The 21174-nt window shown below is 36.8% G+C and overlaps 1 protein-coding gene across 8 annotated transcripts in view; it reads right to left on the reverse strand.

The window, feature by feature from the left end:
- Window positions 1-21174, reverse strand: part of CDKAL1 (CDKAL1 threonylcarbamoyladenosine tRNA methylthiotransferase) — a 661934-nt gene that overhangs the window by 363879 nt on the left and 276881 nt on the right. For all 8 annotated transcript variants that reach the window (XM_081245696.1, XM_081245693.1, XM_081245699.1 and 5 more), the window contains one exon: window positions 13268-13371. In XM_081245696.1, the coding sequence (XP_081101822.1) occupies window positions 13268-13371 (104 nt within the window). The remainder of the gene's footprint in view (window positions 1-13267; window positions 13372-21174) is intronic.

Raw genomic sequence — 21174 nt, forward strand, 5'->3', positions numbered from 1 at the left:
TCAAAGAAAACAGCTATTATCTTTTTAAATCCAGTTTTCTTCAACGTTTCCTATGCAGAACATTCACTATGTTTCAAATATTATCTAGCTGGCCATTAGTTTCTTATATGACATAGTATGGGTGTACATTAATATTCACAGAAAGAAAGTCTGAACTGTGCCCAATCCACATTATCCTCCCTAAATTACCTTCCATCTGTGAACAATCCATGTTTCCCTCATTACCAATCAAGGATCCTGGCTGACTACGCCTTCAAACTCCAGGATCCACAGCCAGACATTGAGAAGGTTCATAGGTTCAAAGGCTCTGAGAACATTTACTACTTCTAGTAGGTAAGATGAAAGACGAAGTTTCCAGTCTACAGTTATGAGAATCATAAGCGCATGTGTCAAAAAACATTTACTGAACATTAATTGTGATATCAAGATAAGTAAGACCCAAGCAGTCCTTATCACAGAGATCACAGAGGAGGTAGAGAATATAAATATCGAAACAAGTCACTTTAACTACACCTGGTAAGCACTAGCACAGATGTATGAAGAAAAATTTCTGTGTGACTGAAGAACAAATTATGAATGGTGAGAGATGATAGCTGAAGAGGAGATTTAAGACTAAAATATGAAAGGTCATGAGGACCAGCAGTATCACTATCAACAGAGAACTTAAAACGCAAATTCTCAGGCCCCACTCAAGACCCACTAGAAACAAAATTTGCATGCTAACAAAATCTCCAGGTAATCTGTCCGCCCTTTAAAGTGCGAGCAGCACATCTACAGGCCAGTGTTTCTTCTTAAAAACAGCCAGGCATGGGCACGTGAAAGCATGTGAATACACACAGAACAGAAAAATAAAGAAAAATAAAATGGCAACAGCATTTTCTCTTTTCTGTTCCCCTTCCTCCTTCTTGCCCTCTTACTATATTGTTAAGAACAACAACAATGATAATAAGTAACCATTTATTATTCTCAAAGTATCAGATTTAGCATTACATTATCTTGTTTAATATTCATGCTGATTATCTAATGAGTATGCTTTACTCCTATTTCTCAGACGAAAAACTAAGCCTGAGAGAGAATAAACAGTTTTCTTAAGGGCACAGAGCTAACACACTATGGAAACAGAATTTAACCCTTTCTGTTCTTAACCAAAATACCATAGTATCTAAGGCTTATCTGAATCACTGCTCTTATCACTCACTGATATTATGGCTTACTTACTAAATTGCAAACTATAAGCTACATGGCCCTGTGATTTTTAACTCTCTCTATGCTTACAGTTCCTGGTGATATGCCAGTAATTGTTTAAACCATATCCTATTATTACCACCATATTTAGTTTAATGGAAAGCAATCTTGAATATATTTGTTGAATATATATACAATAATATTATATGGAATAAAAGGTACTGTAAATATAATAATGGCATTATGACATTTTAATATAAAATATATTTTTAAAATATCTAACAAAATGTACTTATTGCTGCAAAACACACTACACAGAAAGTTAGTGGCTTAAAACAATAATTTATTATTGCTCCTAATTCTGCAATGTGGATTAGGTCCAGCTGGGCAGGGTTTTTTTGGATCAATGTGATAGTGGGAACATTCAATATGGCTTTTCATTCACATCTGGAGTCTCGGTTAGAATATCTGTGGACTGACTATGCATCTCTCTGTCCAGATGAAGCTGCCAATAGGGTAGCTGGACCTCCCTCAAGGTGGCTTAGGGCTCCAACATTCCATAAGAACAAGCCCGAGTATACAAGTGCTTATGAAACTCTGCTTGCATAATGCTTTCTAATGCCCCATTGGCCAAAGCAAGACACATGACAGGCAGATAGTCAACGTGGAAGGGGTCTATCTACAGGAAGCATGAATACTAGGAGGAGTGATTCAGTGAGGGCCACAGAGTAGTAGTCTACCAGGATTTTTCAATAGTTTATCCACATGGTATTTAGAGAGAAGAAAACAGGAATTGTTGATTCCCTGGGTTTGTTAAATCTTAGATTCTAAAATGTATTTATAAAATCTGTCAGTAATTATGAAACGTAAAATCAACTAAGCTTAAATATTTCAAATACTGTTTATGACAAAAGTGAGTTTTGGCCATTGCACACATAGCCTTTTATCCCTGAATCAAGTCCAGCACTCTGCAAGTGGCAAGCAATATGGCCCATTCTAATTAATTAGCTAGGATTTTCTCCTATTTATTCCCCATGTGCTTGGGTTTATTTTCTCTCTACTTTTCTGGTTTCAGACTCTGGTTTTGATTTCTGACTCAGATCTCTTTGATTTGATGACTTCCTGGGCTCCTCTTTTGAGTTCCACCATAGTTCCGGGCTCTAATCGTGCCACATCAAATGCATATGCACACACACACATTCTGTATCAGGTCTGACTCATGAAACACTGCTACTGTCCCCACACACACCACTGAAGTCTGTCACTTCACACCCACTGAGGGAGGTATTTAGAGAAATCAAATATGTACTTCCTAATACGATCAACACGTAGAAGACCATTTACGTAGCTTACGTTGTTTATGCTGATATTCTTGACCGTAAATGGTACGTGTCTTCTCCACTTCCATTCAATATTTTGATCAAATGACTCGGTAGTTGAGAATCAAGAAGGTTCTCTAGACAAGTTTCTAGAAGTGGTCCTCACAACGCCTATACCTGGGTCATTTGGAGCGGGTCATTTGAAAATGTAAATTCCCGGGTCTATGGCAGACCTACTGAATAGCAAATATGGCCAGATACCTGCATTTTAAATACACATCCCAAAGGTCCAGTGGTTATTCTTAGAGACAGTAAAGTTTAGGAACCGCTTCCGTAGATGATTACTGTCTCACCATCATTCACTTTCCTTAACTAAAATTCAACAAGTCAAAAAGATCTATGTGCATTGTATAATCGTCTAAGCCTTCACTCCTTCCCTTTCTCATTCAATACATTCTTTCATTAGATCCTTCTCATTCTGCCCCAATTATATGTGCACTGGTTAAATCCTCTTACCCCCAGGTTCTCACCCATACCAGAAATGAACTAAAGGGCGTAGTCTTTAAAGTCAGCAGTCTAAATCAAACTTTTCTTTCTTATATGACAAATAACAAGAAATGTGTTGGAACTCACGAAGAGAAATAAAAAGCATAACTGAGAGCAACAAATAAAAAGAAATACAGAAATTTATAACCTCTGCTGAACAGCCAAGGTCCCACTAACATTTTTTTTCACGCAGAAAATTGTGCTTGCCGCACCTGACAGTGTGCAAGTATGTTTACTGCAATTTAATATCCACACAAGCAGGAGAAGAAATTTAATAATTTTTCAGCTGGAATGAACTGACAGCCAGTGTTAGAAAACTGCATACTCTGCAGAATCAATAAAAGCTGCTGGCATCACAAAGTAGTACTTTTGCCCAGAAAACATCTCACAAAGGTCAGGTTTACAAACCACCAGGTAGCAGTATCACTTTCACATCTTTCCAGGGCTATTAAAATTCCATTAAACAACCTTCCAAAACTAACTTGCAGCCTTTAAAGTTCACCAAAATGATCCCAGAGACAGATCAGCCTCAGTTCAAACTCTGAAAGCAAACCCCTGGTTAACTTCTGTCCCCTTGTCACCAAAAATCGTTTGCAGAGTTCTGTTTCATAGAAGAAAAATATCAAAGCAAATATTTATTTATAACTAGAAACGCGGACCTACACAGATATACTCATTTGGTAAAATGACAGATACCCGTTAACTATCAGGAACTACTTTCCAAAAGTAAATTATTCCTCTGTTGCAAATCTTGGAAAGCTGCCACCACCACAGATAATCTGGTATCATAAAATCAAGCCTGTGTTATAAGACACAGTACTCAATTGTGAAGGAAGAGCAGCTGAAACTAAGCAATATTTCTTGCCCACTTTAGAAATATAGCTTTTCCAGGCTTTATTTTCATTGTAGGTTCCAAGTCGCATATGGAATTTCATCGAGTATAATCAATTCAGGATTAGCCACTCATTCAACATTTATTGAGCACCTACTAAACCCAAATACACACTGTCACCCACGCCTGGCCCAATGCCCTCCTGGCTCAGTCCCCCAGTGACCTGAAACCCAGATGGAAGGAGAGCGGGAACATGTGTTGCCGAGGACGAAGAGGCTGCCTCTGAGCAGATGCTCGGCAAGGTCTTTGTTAAGTACTTCAGGTTTCCTCCAAAGGGCACAAACTTCATTATTTGCTTATTTGATCTCAAAAGCAGATGGATGTGCACTCAGTCAAAACAGAATACAGGCACCTTAGGACCTTGACAGAGAGCAAAGAACTCTGCTGCCCTGCTGAAACCAAATGCCTGGAGGAAAGAACTGGGTTTCCAGTGGAAAATGGGCAGGCTGCTTGTTCCTCTAAATCAGTGGTCTCTATATTTTAGAAAGTCACTCTCCGGAATCACTTAATTTTTTTTTTTAATGCATCTCCAGAGAGATGTATTTATTAATGACACTCAAGCACTACTGTGCTAATATATACAATATGAAACATACACCAAAAAACTTTTTAAGGAAGAGAAAATACAGATCAATATAAATTCTAGTATCTTCTTCCTGCACTCTGACATATCATCTCACAAAACGATCTCGGGCATGCAGACCCTAAGCTGGCAGGATTCCTTTGTGGTGCCCAAGGGCTATGGAAGTGGGGTCAGGTCACTAGAGTACCAAATACTTAGAATGTATTGTCTTAGCCTCCCAAGAAATCCTTTCAGAGTGTTATGCTTTACAGGGCACGGCTGCAAGTTTTAACAAGGAATGCCAAAACATACAACTTTAAGAAACTCAGTAAGTGAGTTTGAGTGTTAAAGCGATGCTGTTGAGAACTAATGCATCTCTCAGTACTCCCTATAAGAGCTCACATGTGAAAATTTCCTTTCAAATCTAATGCCAAGTTGGGTTGTTTTTATTCCTTATAGACTATAAGCTTTTAAGAAAAGTTCAGAGTCGAAACTGCCTATCTGACTACGGCTTACTTTCCCGGGTTCCAATGCTGCACCAAGTCTTGACTTTCCTCATCTCCTTTCCCAAGGTCTCATTATTTTATATGGTTTTCATACTTACTTGCATTCTTGCAGGTTGTTTTGTGGAACAAAATAGAGTAAAAAAGATAAAACTCACCAGTAACAGTGGGGGGTGGATATAAAAACGTATTCCCAGAAGCTCCAAATTTTCCGTACTTTGGATTACATGTACTCTGAACTACGAAAGCTTTGAGAATTATGAACAGATGTCATTTCGTAAAACAGCCTTGGGACTGCATCCTTGTTTCCCACAGCAGAGATAAGCAAACCGCATCACTGGCCTCCCTATCTCATTGGCAGAAGTAATGAAAGGCTGATTATAATAATGTATTGTTATCACCGCTTTTCTAAAGCATGTGCCTATCAGGAGAAATAGGAACTGTTTCGAATAAATGTTCAATAAATATTTGTTGAATGAATGGCAAAATAACAACTATATCGTTCCAACAGTTACTTCAGTTAAAGAGTCACTGTTTGGTTTCTTTCTTTCATAGACCTCTAGCATTACATAAACCTTAAGATTAAGGATGGCAAGTAGATTTCATCTGGAGTACGAATCAGTGGCTAATAAGAACTCTGCATTAAGAGGGATTCTGCGGGGAAAGCCTGGTTGATCAGTAAAGGAGGCCTGGAGTTGGGAAGGCAGCGGTGCAGCACAAGGGCTGCCAATTTGCTGACACCACCCTGATAGATAATGGATGTTTTCAAAATGTTGAGATATTTAAGTCAAAAGGCTCAATGGTTTTTGCCATCCGAAGACTTGCTTCCTGGTTCTGTGTACTTTTAATTTTCATTAGTCCAACTGGCTACTCTGTGCTCCTAAACTAGGAGGAGCTCCTTGGAGACAAGGACCCCATCTTTTCCACCTTTTTAATTCCCATACAGCACAGTAAATAAACACTCATAAAATGCCAGCTGACCCTTTTGTGATACCTGGAGATAACAAAAATCACTGAGCCTTTTCACTAAATAAGCACCACTGGATTTTGAAACCAGCCATTTACTAGCAGGGTGGTGTCTGCAAACTAACAACACACTGTTCTGACCTGCCAACCTCCCTAACCTGGCTCATTCTTCTTTTTTTTTTTTTTTTTTTTAATTAATTTTTATTGGAGTATAGTTGCTTTATTGTTGTGTTAGTTTCTACTGTACAACAAAGTGAGTCAGCTATAGGTATACATATATCCCCTCTTTTTTGGATTTCCTTCCCATTTAGGTCACCACAGAGCAATGAGCAGAGTTCCCTGTGCTACATGGCTCATTCTTTACTAAATCAACCAGGGTTTCCTCCCCACAATCCCTCTCAGTAGAGGTCAAGAGGGTCAGTTCATTTAATAACCTCAACCAAAAAATTATCTAAACTAGTGGTTCTCAATTCAAGTTCTCAACTCTGGCTTATACGTTAGAATCAACTATATTTTAGAAAATGCAGGGCCTCCCAACCCACAGAAATGATGATGCAGTAGTCAGCAGTGGGACACAGACATCAGTGTGGTTTTGGTTTTACAAAATTTCCACGTGACTAAAATGAACAGCTAGACTGATAATACTAATCTATTCTAGATCAACATTAGTTTCTAAAGACTACATCCATCTCTTATGAATTTATGATGTGTGTTAGCATATTAGAGACAATAGGAAGTTCCCGATAACGTCTCATTTACTTTAAGCTAGCTTTCTCCAAAGTTGACCATTAAACCCTTATTCGAACATGGCCACTCCCATTCATTCATGTACTGTCTGTAGCTGCTTTTATGCTATAAGGACAAAAATGAACAGTTGCAGCAGACACCTTGTAGCACACAAAGCCTAAAATATTTACGATCTGGCCCTTTAAGAAAACATCTTCCAGCCCTGGACTGGTGTACTTAAGGATACACCAGAGAAATACTAAACTACACCAGCCAATTCAGGCCAAATCCTAAAGGTTCTGAGGAAAGGCCTCAAAAGCAAGGACCCATTAAACAAGGCCCCACCTCTACTTCAATCCTGGAAGTTCTGCTTTCACTTTTCAAAATTCATTTGAAGAAAGAGTTCCTTTATTGCTAAGAAAACTCTGAACACCACTGACTTAGAAACTCAAAGGTCTGAAGAGGCAAGAACCAAGTAAATCATACTCTGGTCTGCCACAGATAGCCTTAACTAACATTCTCTGAAATCAGAGTGATTAATCTCAGCTTGTTTAAACTAAATATCTAATAAACAGCTCTTTAGGCATCAGATCTCCCTATCAAGTCATATATATTATGTACATTACATTTATTTAGCTCCCCCCATTAAAATGTCTTGAAAAGTTATAGTTTAATATTATATTGGGGGATTTGTAAGAATCAACAGAAGAAAAGACAATGTAGAAACTATATCTTAAAATTCTACACACTGCCAGCTAAAGGCATTTCTATTATATTTGTCAATGTCTCTTAGAAAAGGATATAAGAAAATAATTCTTAGTGTTTACAGCCTAGAAACATGTAGATTTCTCATTATAAACTATATCCTTGGGACTTCACTGGTGGCACAGTGGTTAAGAATCTGCCTGCCAATGTAGGTAGGGGACACGGGTTCGATCCCTGATCCAGGAAGAACCCACTTGCTGTGGAGCAACTAAGCCCGTGCGCCACAACTACTGAGCCTGCGCTCTAGAGCCCGCGAGTCACAACTACAGAGTCCACGCACCACAGCTACTGAAGCCCACGTGCCCTAGAAGCCCGCCCGCCACAACAAGAGGAGCCACCGCAATGAGAAACCCGTGTGCAGCAACAAAGAACCAACAGAGCCAAAAATAAATTAATTAATTAATTTAAAAAATATATCCTTCCTTTTATACATTCATACAAATTATATAAATCACCCTATCGCCTTATTCTTTGGGACAGCCAAGCTTCACCAGTTGGTATAATTATCTTCCCTCTTGAAACACAGCATTTCATACACCCTTTATTTTCATGGTCTATTTACATATAATCATTTAATGTAAGCTGCCTAAAATCCCTTTTTGGAAGTTGACAATGTATAACAAATATGTACAGTAACATTATTAATCCTATAAAAGAAATAGATTTCTCAATTTGAACACAGCACAAATGAAAAGATAAAGGAATAAAAGACATTTAAATAACTGCCATATAAATTAATAGGATGCAATTATTAGTCTCTTTTTAAGCTTAGATGAAAATCAATATACAGTACTCATTGCTAAAGGTGATAAGTCAAATGCAACAGCTCAACAATCTGAAGTTTATACACCAGAAAATCAAATATTGCTCATATCCTTTCCTATCTAAAAGGGCAGGAAGCAATGTTTTCCAGCTGCACTGCATAATTAATCTCATATACAATAGACAGTATCTTTGCAAGTCTTGAAATAAAACAGAATTCATTTCATAAAATTCCAACATTAATCTTGAAATCACTAAGCATCAAGAAATTTTCTCCTTGCCCTGAATATTTCATCTTAATTTATTTACCTTTCCATAACTGGTTTATGCCACTTATCTTGTGGGGGACGTTCAGATTTATGAGGGAGAAAAAAAGTAGCAACACAGAAATGAGATCTAGAAAAGCACATGAGAGCTATAAAAACAGCTCATCCATCATCTCTACATTTTGATTCCAGAGACAGCAGTGAAAGGTGTTGTTTCCACACCACTCACCCAGCACACTTAAAAAGGTTTGCTCCATCACTTATACAACTGAAACTGATTGATTAGTTGCTAGAGAAAAATCAATACAAATATCCTAGAAAATACTAGCTTGTAAATTCATTCTGGCCCCAACAAAGTATAGGTCATTGCTTGACATGTTTTTCTAGATGTCTAAAATGCAACCATGTCAAACCCCAACCCCCAGAGTAGGAATTTTTAAAACCTAAAGTTTGGCATCGGTGAGGAAGTGAGGGGAGAGGTTTCCCAATGGTCTGTTAGAACAATGTGATGATACCCAGAAATTAACCTGGGAAATATTACACTCATATGCAGAACTGCCCACAAAAATGATACACACACTGAGAAGGTAAAAATAGTCAATGAAAATGTCAAGGGGCTAGGATAAGTCAAAGAAAAAGAAAAAAAAAAAAAGCTAGGAAACCAATGAAATATAAACTATATTTTTTTCATAAAAGGTAAACTAAAGTTTCCATTCAAAAATATAAACAATTTTATTCAATGATATCCATTCAAACGTTAATGAGCTCCCTTTCTCATTCCTGGCAGCTGAATGTATAGTCAGTATATTTTTAGTACTTTAGGAAACCATTTTATATTCAGAATGATTTCATGATTATTTCAGAATCTCTTCTGAATGCTCCCTTGCCTATGGGTTAGCCCTAGTCTCTTCACTCATCACACTTCTAAGAAATAAATGTTTATGAATATAAAATGTTTCATAAATATGCTACTCAGAAAGAAATTGTGATCTTATTGTAATAGTCTGTCACGTGACTGGCAACCGGGATTGTAATCCCTATTCTACAACTGGTGTAGAGGTTTTTTTAAAATCACTTTGTAATTGTGACACATAGTCATTTAAAACTTCAAGGAAAAAGAAAGAAAGGAAATGCAATTTTCAGTTGGAAAATTTAACTTGCACTGACAGGACGGCTTTAAACATAGCACTAAAATTTACTGACAGCATATTTAGACTTTTCAGCTTAGAGTAAATTTTCAAAGAATTGATTATAGGACAATTTAATAATGGTATAATGTAGAATTTAAGGGGCTCTGACCCCCCCAAACGTTCCTAATATCTGAATTACAAAAGAACGAATTACGCAGAAGTCACAGAAATGAGAAAAACAGGTTATTTCTTCTATTACATTTAACTTCATAATTATTCTTCGCAATTTTATTTATTTATTTAAAAAAAATTTTGGCCGTGCCGCGCGGCATGAGGGACCTTAGTTCCCCGATCAGGAATCAAACCTGCACCTTCTGCAGTGGAAGCACAGAGTCTTAACCACTAGACCGCCAAGGAAGTCCCTTCTTAGTAATTTTAAAACTCAAACATAGGAATCCTATAAGACCATTATGATCCCAATGTCTTCTGCAGAAAAAAAGACAATGCTGCTAACTCAATGTCTTTAAAATGTGAGCTTATAGACTGCTATTTCCTATTGTGAAAATATAAGACCATCCTTAGTATGAATTTGCAATTCTCAAATTAAGAAAATAAAAGGTAATTGTCATACTAGTTTCTATCTATAGAGACATTTTTCATAAGACATATTTTAGAAGCAAAAGAAGATTTGTCTTTTGATTCTAATCATTAAGTGTTCCAATATTAGATGTTCCAATTTTCTCACTCAAAATTAGACTTCTCGGGCTTCCCTGGTGGCACAGTAGTTGAGAGTCCGCCTGCCGATGCAGGGGACACAGGTTCGTGCCCCGGTCCAGGAAGATCCCACATGCCGTGGAGCGGCGAGGCCTGTGAGCCATAGCCGCTGAGCCTGCGCATCCGGAGCCTGTGCTCCGCAACGGGAGAGGCCACAGCAATGAGAGGCCCGCGTACCACAAAAAAAAAAAAAAAAAAAAAAAAAAAAATTAGACTTCTCTTGTTGGATTTATTTTAAATTCCTTCAGTTTAAGTAACATGACTTCTTCATAATAAGGACACAACCAATTACTTCATGTAAGTTATCTCAAATTCAAACAACAAGCAACACTTAATGTCACAGGAATGAGAAAACCATGGCTTGTATATAGGTCAAGTACCTTGGTCAGATCACGTGGCTGGTAAGCAGCAGAGCACTGTTTTGAATTCAACTCTCCTACGGCAAAGAGCATCTTAGGACTTAAAATTGCCTAAACACACTGGCTTACCTAGAAAGTTATGACCTCGATATTTTAGTAACAGTTCCACATAGCAATAAAATGAGCCTGCCAGTCCGAAAACTAGCCTTCCATTTCAACCCTAATATTCAGATAACAAGACAATAGAAAAATTTTACACCTACTACTGGGCATACACCCAGAGAAAACCATAATTCAAAAAGACACATGCACCCCAATGTTCATTACAGCACTATTTACAATAGCCAGGCCATGGAAGCAACCTAAATGCCCATCGACGGACGAATGGATAAAGAAGATGTGGCACATATATACAATGGAATATTACTCAGCCATAAAAAGGAATGAAACTGGGTCATTTGTAGAGACGTGGGTGGACCTAGAGACTGTCATACAGAGTGAAATAAGTTAGAAAGAGAAAAACAAATATCATATATTAACGCAGATATGTGGAATCTAGAAAAATGGTACAGATGAACCGGTTTGCAGGGCAGAAATAGAGACACAGATGTAGAGAACAAACATACGGACATCAAGGGGGGAAAGTGGCTGGGGGGAGGTGGGATGAATTGGGAGATTGGGATTGACATATACACACTAATATGTATAAAATAGATAACTAAAATAGATAACTAATAAGAACCTGCTGTATAAAAAATAAATAAAATTAAATTTAACAACAAAAAAGAGGGCTTCCCTGGTGGCGCAGTGGTTGGGGGTCTGCCTGCTGATGCAGGGGATGTGGGTTCGTGCCCCGGTCCGGGGGGATCTCGCGTGCCGCGGAGCGGCTGGGCCCATGGGCCGTGGTCGCTGGGCCTGCGTGTCTGGAGCCTGTGCTCCGCAACGGGAGAGGCCACAGCAGTGGGAGGCCCATGTACCGCAAAAAAAAAAAAAGAAAGAAAAAGAAAAAAAAACTTCACATTGCAAACATTCCTTGGTTGGGAATAAGCAAGCACATACATATCTACTGATGATGATGAAAGTAATATTAAATAAACCTCTTCTAATACTTTCTCTATAAATAGCCACTAAGTCACTGCTAATCTCTGATATATTCTTTGAATCACTCACCTTAACAAGCAAAGTCACTTGTATCTGTAATTTGAATACCTTCCAATTTGCAGAGTTAGGTGGATAGATCATATAGTTTTAATATCTCCATTATCCAACAGATATATGGAAAAACAAACACTAAGTAAGAATGCCAGCAAAGGGATCATTTTTCAAATAAAGTAGGTTTCTGTGCAAATTCATGCCCTTTCTGAAAAATCCTTAAAGTAGCCATGTTGCAGAAAAGACAACCACCCAGACTTTTCCTTAGATTAGACAACTACCTGGCTCTGAAAGTGAACAACTGCAAGAGTCAGTGAGTTTCCTTTATTTCTTTCAGTACAAGCTGAATGTGAACAGAGGAGGGAACTGTGCTAAGAATATAAAGGTACAAAAAAAATTGTTGAGATGTGTTAGATTAATCAAGGGTGTTTTTCTCTCTGCTATAAAGAGCATTTCAAATTCATGTTGATAAAAGGTTTAGACTGAATAAGTTTGTTTGGAACTCATACATTTTGAGATTCAGGATGTGAAGTACTGAAAGTAGCACTCCAAGTTACTTGCTAAAAGGAAAAGTACATTACCAATAACTATTAACCCACAGGATTATGAGACAATAGATTATCTCATGTTGGTTATAAAAACACATCAATGTTATAGACACATATTATAAGCCAAGACAAAAGGGGCAATTTATGGTTATGTGTCAACACAACTGTGACTCAACACAACTGAGACTCATGTTACAGATAAGTCTTACTATATGCTGAGAGATACCTAGGCAATCACATTTTCCAGCAAGTGATGATTCAAAAGTAGCTGGCCACCCACACAAAAATTGTTCTCATTAGGACTCTCTACCAGTACCAATATTTACTGCCCCACAGCAATCCTGTGGATGAGGAGGGTTATCTCTACTGGCTCATAGTAAAACCTACCTTCTCTTTCTAAAACTCCTGGCAACCCTTATTAGCTCTATTTTCTGAATGGTCCAAAAATTACCAAAGAAAGAGGGAGAAATCTTGAGTATTTCACTCAGTCCACAGAAGTCTCATTAACACACAACAGAAGGTCATGGCTTTCATTTTTATTTTTTTGTCTCTTCCATGGAATATAAAGATAGGTGATAAATTTCAAAATACATCACTTACCTTAGAGTCATAAGAAAACAGAAGAGTGGTGAAAGGGGAGTTATGTGAATATTATAACCTGAATCTGGTAACATCTTCTATTAGATAAGCTGAAATATTTGTAAACTCTTCAGAAAGCTAAAGAAGCATGTATCTAAAGTGAAGTGTTACTTAGAAGACTATTATAATTTATTAAAAAGACTATAATCACACAGAATTCTAGAAACTCTTACCTTGAAAAGACTGTTTGGCTCTATCTACTAACTCATCAACTGGATAACTGGCCAAATTTCCTCTGGCGTGCTTAGTTTTGCAGTAGGTACAAGCATTGAGACACCTGTTCAAATGACAGCAATAAATAAAGTTAAATTTTTAAAGACAGTGTACACTTAACACGGGAAAAAATATCCAAAACATACACCAAAGTGCTGTTTTAGTATCATTTGCCAGGTTATGTAAGAGATATAAAAACTGAGTATCTACCATGTTTCATATTTATTTTATTTCCACCAGGCACAGAAATCTGCAATTTGCAATTCTGTTAAGTTTCAACTATTCAAGAAAGACTGTACAAATCCCATATTATCTTCAAATGCACACATTAATGTGGAAACAAAAAGGATAAATGCTTACAATGGTTAATCAAAATCAAAAGAAATTAAAGATTCACATTTTTTAAAACGAATGACATTTATCTGGCTATCATAAAACTAAAATTTTAGTATCACTTATATCTACCGCATTATTCATAAATGAAAAAGTTTTTCATTTAACTTTTAACTAATGATTTAAGAATAAACAGGCAAGGACTTCCCTGGTGGCACAGTGGTTAAGAATCCTCCTGCCAACGCAGGGGACATGGGTTTGATCCCTGGTCCGGAGAGATCCCACATGCCATGGAGCAACTAAGCCCATGTGCCAGAACTACTGAGTCTGCGCTCTGGAGCCCGCGAGCCACAACTACTGAGCACACACACCATAAATACTGAAGACCGCACACCCTAGAGCCTGCACGCTGCAACTACTGAGCCCACGTCCTGCAACTACTGAAGCCCGTGCACCTAGAGCCTGTGCTCTGCAATGAAGAGTAGCCCCCGCTTGCTACAACTAGAGAAAGCCCACACACAGCAACAAAGACCCAATGTAGCCAAATAAATAAATAAAATTTTAAAAAAGAATAAATAGGCAGTACAGAATTCTCATAAGAAAGTACACCCTAAGAAATCTTCAGATAATATTTTTAACTCTTTGAAATCAGAAAAGAATATTAAAACATGTCCAATGAATGCTCTTTGGGATTATATTAGTCAAAGTAAAGAATAATAATGACAACATTAATTTTAAAAAATCAAAAAATAGGATTAATTCACAAAATACTTCAAGACATGATACAGAATTGTTTTTTAAAAACTAAAATGTTGGACTTCCTGGTGGCACAGTGGTTAAGAATCCACCTGCCAATGCAGGGGACACGGGTTTGAGCCCTGGTCTGGGAAGATCCCACATGCTGCAGAGCAACTAAGCCCATGCACCAGAACTACTGAGCCTGTGCTCTAGAGCCCACGAGCCACAACTACTGAAGCCCACACGCCTAGAGCCTGTGCTCTGCAACAAGAGAAGCCACCGCAATGAGAAGCCTGCGCACCACAACAAAGAGTAGCTCCTGCTCGCCGCAACTAGAGAAAGCCCACGTGCAGCAATGAAGACCCAATGCAGCCAGAAATTAATTAATTAATTAATTTTTAAAAAAAACTAAATGTTTGTTCTACTCTTATAATTTAAAAATATAGTTTAAATAAATTTTCTTATTATAAAATTAAAGAGAAACAATTATACATAAAATATTCCTATGCCAGAAAGATAAGGCTCAACAACATTGAACAAAGAATAACATTTCTTCAATGATTCAACTGCTATAATAAATAGCAAGGTTTTAAAAGACCATCATTATACAAATGCTTTAAAATTTTAAACAGAGGAAAATTGAACTTTTAATAATTATAACTGGTCAATGTGTAATTTTGTTAATATATGACTTTAAAATACATATACATCATTGAACTCAGGAGGCAACAATGTAATGCTTAATTTCTAATTATTTTTGCATGGAGCTCTTAAGTAAAACAACACACACATTTTGATTTTTAACTGACCACGTGTTCTTAAACAGCTAACATTCCTTTCTTCCTGAGCCATTTTACACACACACACACACACACACACATGCACAAATTATGGCCTCTCTCTTATGAATAGAGGTTCTAGTCTCCCAATTGTTATATGTCTTCTCTTTTCAATTTCCATCTGTTCCATAACAAGGGCAAAAAGAAAACTGTTTTTTTTTTTTTTTTTTTTTGGCTTCTCCTTGGGAGAGTAACTCATTTTTGTTTAGCCTTGTTCCATAACAAGGGCAAAAAGAAAACTGGTTTTTTTTGGCTTCTCCTTGGGAGAGTAACTCACTTTTGTTTAGCCCTGATTAAGCACCAGGCATTTTGCTAGATGTTTTACATACATTATCTCATTTAACTCTTCTAGAGTTGATGTTACTATCTCCATCTTACAGATGAAGAATCTGCTACCAAAAAGTCAGATAATGAAGCTCATTCCACAGAAAAACAAAGGAGCATAAGATACTGTATACTATGAACAACTACACACCAACTAACTGAACAACCTAGAGTAAATAAATAAACTAGAAACATACAACCCACCAAGACTAAATCATGATCCCATTTACAATGGCAAAAACAATAAAATACCCAGGAATTAATGCAACCAAGAAGGTGAAAGAGCTGTACAATAAGAAGTTTAAGACATTGATGAAAGAAAAAGAGAAAAATCACCAAAGCTGGGGGCATCACAGTTCCTGATTTCAAACTATATTACAGAGCTATAGTAATCAAAACAGTAGGTGCTGGTGTAAAAACAGGCAAATAGACCAACATAAAAGAATTGAGAGCCCAGGAATAAACTCACGCATATACAGTCAACTAACATTTGACAAAGGAGCCAAGAATACTCAATGGAGAAAAGATAGTCTATTCAACAAATAGTGCTGGGAAAATTGGATATTCATATGCAAAAGAATGAAACTATCACTAACTTATACAACTGACAAGAATTAATTCAAAATGGATTAAAGACAAATGTAAGTCCAGAAACCATAAAACTCCTAGAAGAAAACACAGGGAAACAGCTCCTTGACATTGTTCTTGGCAATGATTTTTTTGGATATGACACCTAAAGCACAAGTAACAGAAGCAAAAAACAAGCAAGTTGGACTGCATCAAACTAAAAAGCTTCTGCACAGCAAAGGAAACAATCAACAAAATGAAAAGGCAACCAACAGAATGGGAGAAAATATTTTCTAACCATATATCTGATTCATAATAAATTCATAATAATATATTTTTATTACTCTACAATAAGGGATTCATAATATCTGGTAAGGGGTTAATATCCAATATATATTTTTAAAAACTCATATTCCTCAATAATAAATAATAATAATCTAATTTTAAGACATCCAAATAATATGGATGGACATTTCTCCAAAGAAAATATTCAAATGGCCAACAGGTACAAGAAAAATATTCAACATCACTCATCATCAAGGAAATGCAAATCAATACCACAGTATCACCTCACACTTGATAGAAAGGCTATTATCAAAAAGATAAGAGTTAACGACAGCTGGCAAGGATGTAGACAAATAGGAACCCTTGTGCACTATTGGTGGGAATGTAAATTGGTACTGCCACCATGAAAAACAGTATAGAGGTTCCTCAGAAAATTAAAAATAGAACCATTATATGATCCAGCAATTCCATTTCTGGTTTATCTCCAAAGGAGATGAAATCACTACCTCAAAGAGATATCTGCAACCTCATTTTCATTGCAGCATTACCTACAATAGTCAAACATGGAAACAACCCAACTGTTCTTCAACAAATGAATGGATGAAGAAAATGTGATACGTTTAAACAATGGGATGTTATTCAGCTATTAAAAAGAAGGAAAACCTGCCCTTAGCAACAACATGGATGGATCTTGAGGGCATTATGCTAAGTGAAATAAGTGAGTCAGAGAAAGAAAAATACTGTTTGATCTCACTTATATGTGGAATCTAAAATAAACAAACAAAAACAGAAAAAAAACCAACTTCATAGAAACTAAGAAAATATTGTTGATCACCAGAGGGTGGGATTTGTGGGAGGTGGGGGAAAAGGGTGAAGGTGGTCTAAAGTTATAAACTTCTAGCTATAAAATAAATAAATTCTGGGGGTGTAATGTACAGCATGGTGACGGTAGTTATCAATTCTGTATCATATATCTCAACAGCGTTAAGAAAATAGAACTTAAAAGTTCTCATTACAAGAAAAAATCTGTAATTATGTAAAACGAGGGATGTTAACTAAAACTGTTGTAAACATTTCACAATATATACATATACCAAATAATTGTGTTGTGCATCTTAGACTTACACAATGTTATAATGGCAATTACATCAGTAAAACCTTGGGGGAAATCAGATAACTAGCTTGTTTGAGACACGTAACAGCTAAAATTCAAATATAAGCCTGCCAAATTTAAAATTCCCTCCTGTTTCCATACCAAGCTGCCTCCCCAGAATAAATATGTATCAAACATCCTAGCTATAGACAAATGCAGATAAGAAATACTAGTAAGACGGGCAATCATCTGACATGAGATATAAAGTAATACAACACATATATTCAAAGATATGGCTGGTACTCATCATCCCATGTATGGAACTGTTTGTTTAAAACCTGTTGCTCTCCTTTATTCTTTGGAAATCTAAGGCTAGGCTTCTTGTCCATCCACTGGCCCAAACTAGTTATTTCACCGTTGTTGTTTACAAGTTCTATTTTTCATCCAACTGCTATTCTGTGGCAAAATATGTCACCTTGTTTGTCTTGCCATGGTTTTCAAATTCTACTGCTCAGGTCCTCCAAGCTGATACCTCTCTCTGTCCTTCTCCTCAGTGGCTTCATGATGGGCTCGATGCAAAAGACCCCTTATTCATTCACTTGGGATCCCCCCTCATGACTGCCATTCACTCAAGTTGAATCAGCACCCTTCTGAGGAATCTGCTCTCTCTACCCTCAATACTACTTATTCCCAGTGGAGAGCTCCATAAATTAAGTGGACTTGATAAAAGTCTTGACAAAAGCTAATACTATTTCTAATTTGGGCTATTTCTTAAAAATAACTTTCTTAAGAGACACTAGCCTAGAGAAGGGGAAGGAAAAGAGAAGGGAAACATGTATTTTAAATATTTATAACAGAAATCAATTAACACACATAAAACACTTAGAATACTGCCGGCACCTAGTAAGTGATCAGTAACTTTAATGCAACTGTTCTAAACAATTCTGTAAGGAATTAATTATGCACTATCATGTTCCAGGGGTACCTAACTTTATGGAACAGATGTGTTGCTGACAGGTTGACTTAAATCAACTATGGAAACCAAATCATGTTTTCCTACTGGCTCACTTAATAAAGGTGGAAATGTATTACCCCCCATGGAAAATCACTCATGAAAATGTACAAAAATATTTAAATAAAACAAGGTGATATTTGGAAACATTTATAATAATCAAAATAAGCCAGTAAGTATAAATAGTACATTAAGAATTCAAAATATTCTTCATTAATTGTTCCCTTGGGGTTAATTAGAGTTGTTGATGTGATATACTTTTGAAGTTCTAAACTCTTTATTGTATAAGATGGGTTCATCCTTATCTGCAATTACCAAAGTAATACTTCATATTATTTCAATAAAGTGAAAATTTCTATAGAGAGTATTTCTATGAGCATGTTATAACAGCACTAATCAAGCATTAAATCTGCTATGTCTTACATTTAAAAAGGAGAGACATTTGTTATAATACACAGGAAAAATACCCAATACAAAATCAGAAAAGAAAGAATGAGCTTTTTGATGCTATTTGGTTTAAAAACAATCTTCTCAAACACCAGGAATTATGATGACCAATCGTTTCGACATGACAAGCCTCCAACAAAAGAAAAGGATTCATCATAGAAACGTTTAGTAGTTTCAGTTATCTGTAAACAATTAAATAATTGTCTAAGAGTAAGAACACGGAGCCAGTTTCCTTAACCGTCACAAAACAAAAGATCTTTGAGGGTTGACTGTTGAAAGTCAAAACCAAAAAGAGATGGCCATTGAACTGCAAGGAAGAGGCAAAATCCTGAACAGACACAGCCTGTTGTGATAGAAGGATAAAGGTAGCACACGCTCTGCCTACTCAACTTTGTACAGGTTGTTATATGGCCACAGGCCAAGAAATAACTAAAGACCTCAAAAGCAGAGCCAGACTGGGCATTTAATTTAGCAGGATAACTCAAGTCTTAAAAAGCATCTGTGGTAGAATATTTTTAAACTACAGAAACTAAATATGTGAAATAACAATAAATGTTCACGATTAAAATTAAAAATTAAAACATTTCAGAAGGTTCAAATGCACAACAACATGCCAATTTGCTACCAAAACCACATAAAGCAAAGAAAAATTAAAAGTTTTAATACATTAGGCTTTTTCTTCTAAAGAGCATCTTTAGATATCAGAAGTTTGGGAATAATTTAAAAATCAGAGTTATACTTTTAAAATTTCACCCCCACTAATATCACTTTTTTTTAAGGCGAAAAAAAGCTTATGTGACTCAGGATTCTGCTTCTCTCTGCTTAGGGTCAAAGATAATTTTAAATATGCAGAAACTATTGTTTTAACAATAACATTAACACTTCAAACTAACATTCTGTACCACTCACATAATTTAATCCTTATTTATTTTTCATCCGTTGACAGAGCATTATCTTTCTCAAAGCATCATACTTTACAAAATAAGCAAAACCTTGGAAAAATCATATTGTGGCCTTCCATATGGAAGCCTCATGAAGCAAAGAAAAAACAAAAACTCAAGAAATAGAAGGTTCACACACTGTAGGCTGTGCCAGACTTGATTGTTAAATATAGCCTATTGTGAGCCCTCATCATGGTTTTTAAAGTATTTTAAAGTATTTCCAGGAAAATTACAAACTTTTTGATCTTTTAAATAAATACAAGAGATACTCTTAGCAAAATCTGATTGGATCTTCAAATGATAATTCCTATTTGCCAAGATCAAAATCCTGAACAAGCAATGGAAAAGTAACACACCTGAAAAACTAGTAGAATATATCCTAAATTCTTTAAGCTTCCTGCGGCCAGGACTCCTCCAATGTAACAAATCTCTCCACCTGAGTTACTGCCTCGATCTCCAATCTCAAACTCCTACCCCAAAAATTCATTCTAATAATTACCACCTCTGTCTTTAACTGTAATTGTGCCCTTTGTGGAGTTCCTTTTCATCTGGGGGGAGGCGGGGGGAGGAGGGTCAGAGGTAGGTCTGGGAACCCAGCTGCTAACCCTTCTATTTGTACAAAATTCAAAAACAATTGCAGCTATATTTTTTCCTTATCCTACCCCCATTAGCTGCTGTGCTACATCCTTTGTTTCAAAAACTTGTGCCAACATATTTAAACTCTGTACCCTATTTCTCATTCCCTTTACCTGAAAGAGATATCCTTATCATCATCATGCATCAATCTCTATAAAAATCATCACAAGCTTTAAAATCATTTGGGGTATGGGAGGTGCTAAAAAGAGTAAAAGATGGTTGCTGAATGCTTGCCAGACACTCAGCCATACATTTATATTGTTTCATTTATCCTCACAACGATCTTGGTATAAGTATCATTATCCTTAATTTTCATACAGGAAAGTGGGGCCGAAAGGGATTTAAAAACTTGCCCGGGGCTTCCCTGGTGGCGCAGTGGTTGAGAGTCCACCTGCCGATGCAGGAGACACGGGTTTGTGCCCCAGTCCAGGAGGATCCCGCGTGCCGCAGAGCGTCTAGGCCCGTGAGCCATGGCCGCTGGGACTGCACGTCCGGAGCCTGTGCTCCGCAACGGGAGAGGCCACAACAGTGAGAGGCCCGCGTACCACAAAAAAAGAAAAAAAAGAAAAAAAAACTTGTCCAAAGTTGGCCAAGTGAAAGATACAATCAATCTTATCTGAAATTTTTTTATCACTGATTGTACTCTACTTCT

The sequence above is a fragment of the Mesoplodon bidens genome (assembly GCF_964165515.1).
Source record: "Mesoplodon bidens genome assembly, chromosome: 10".
In the NCBI taxonomy this organism is placed as follows: Eukaryota; Metazoa; Chordata; class Mammalia; order Artiodactyla; family Ziphiidae; genus Mesoplodon; species Mesoplodon bidens.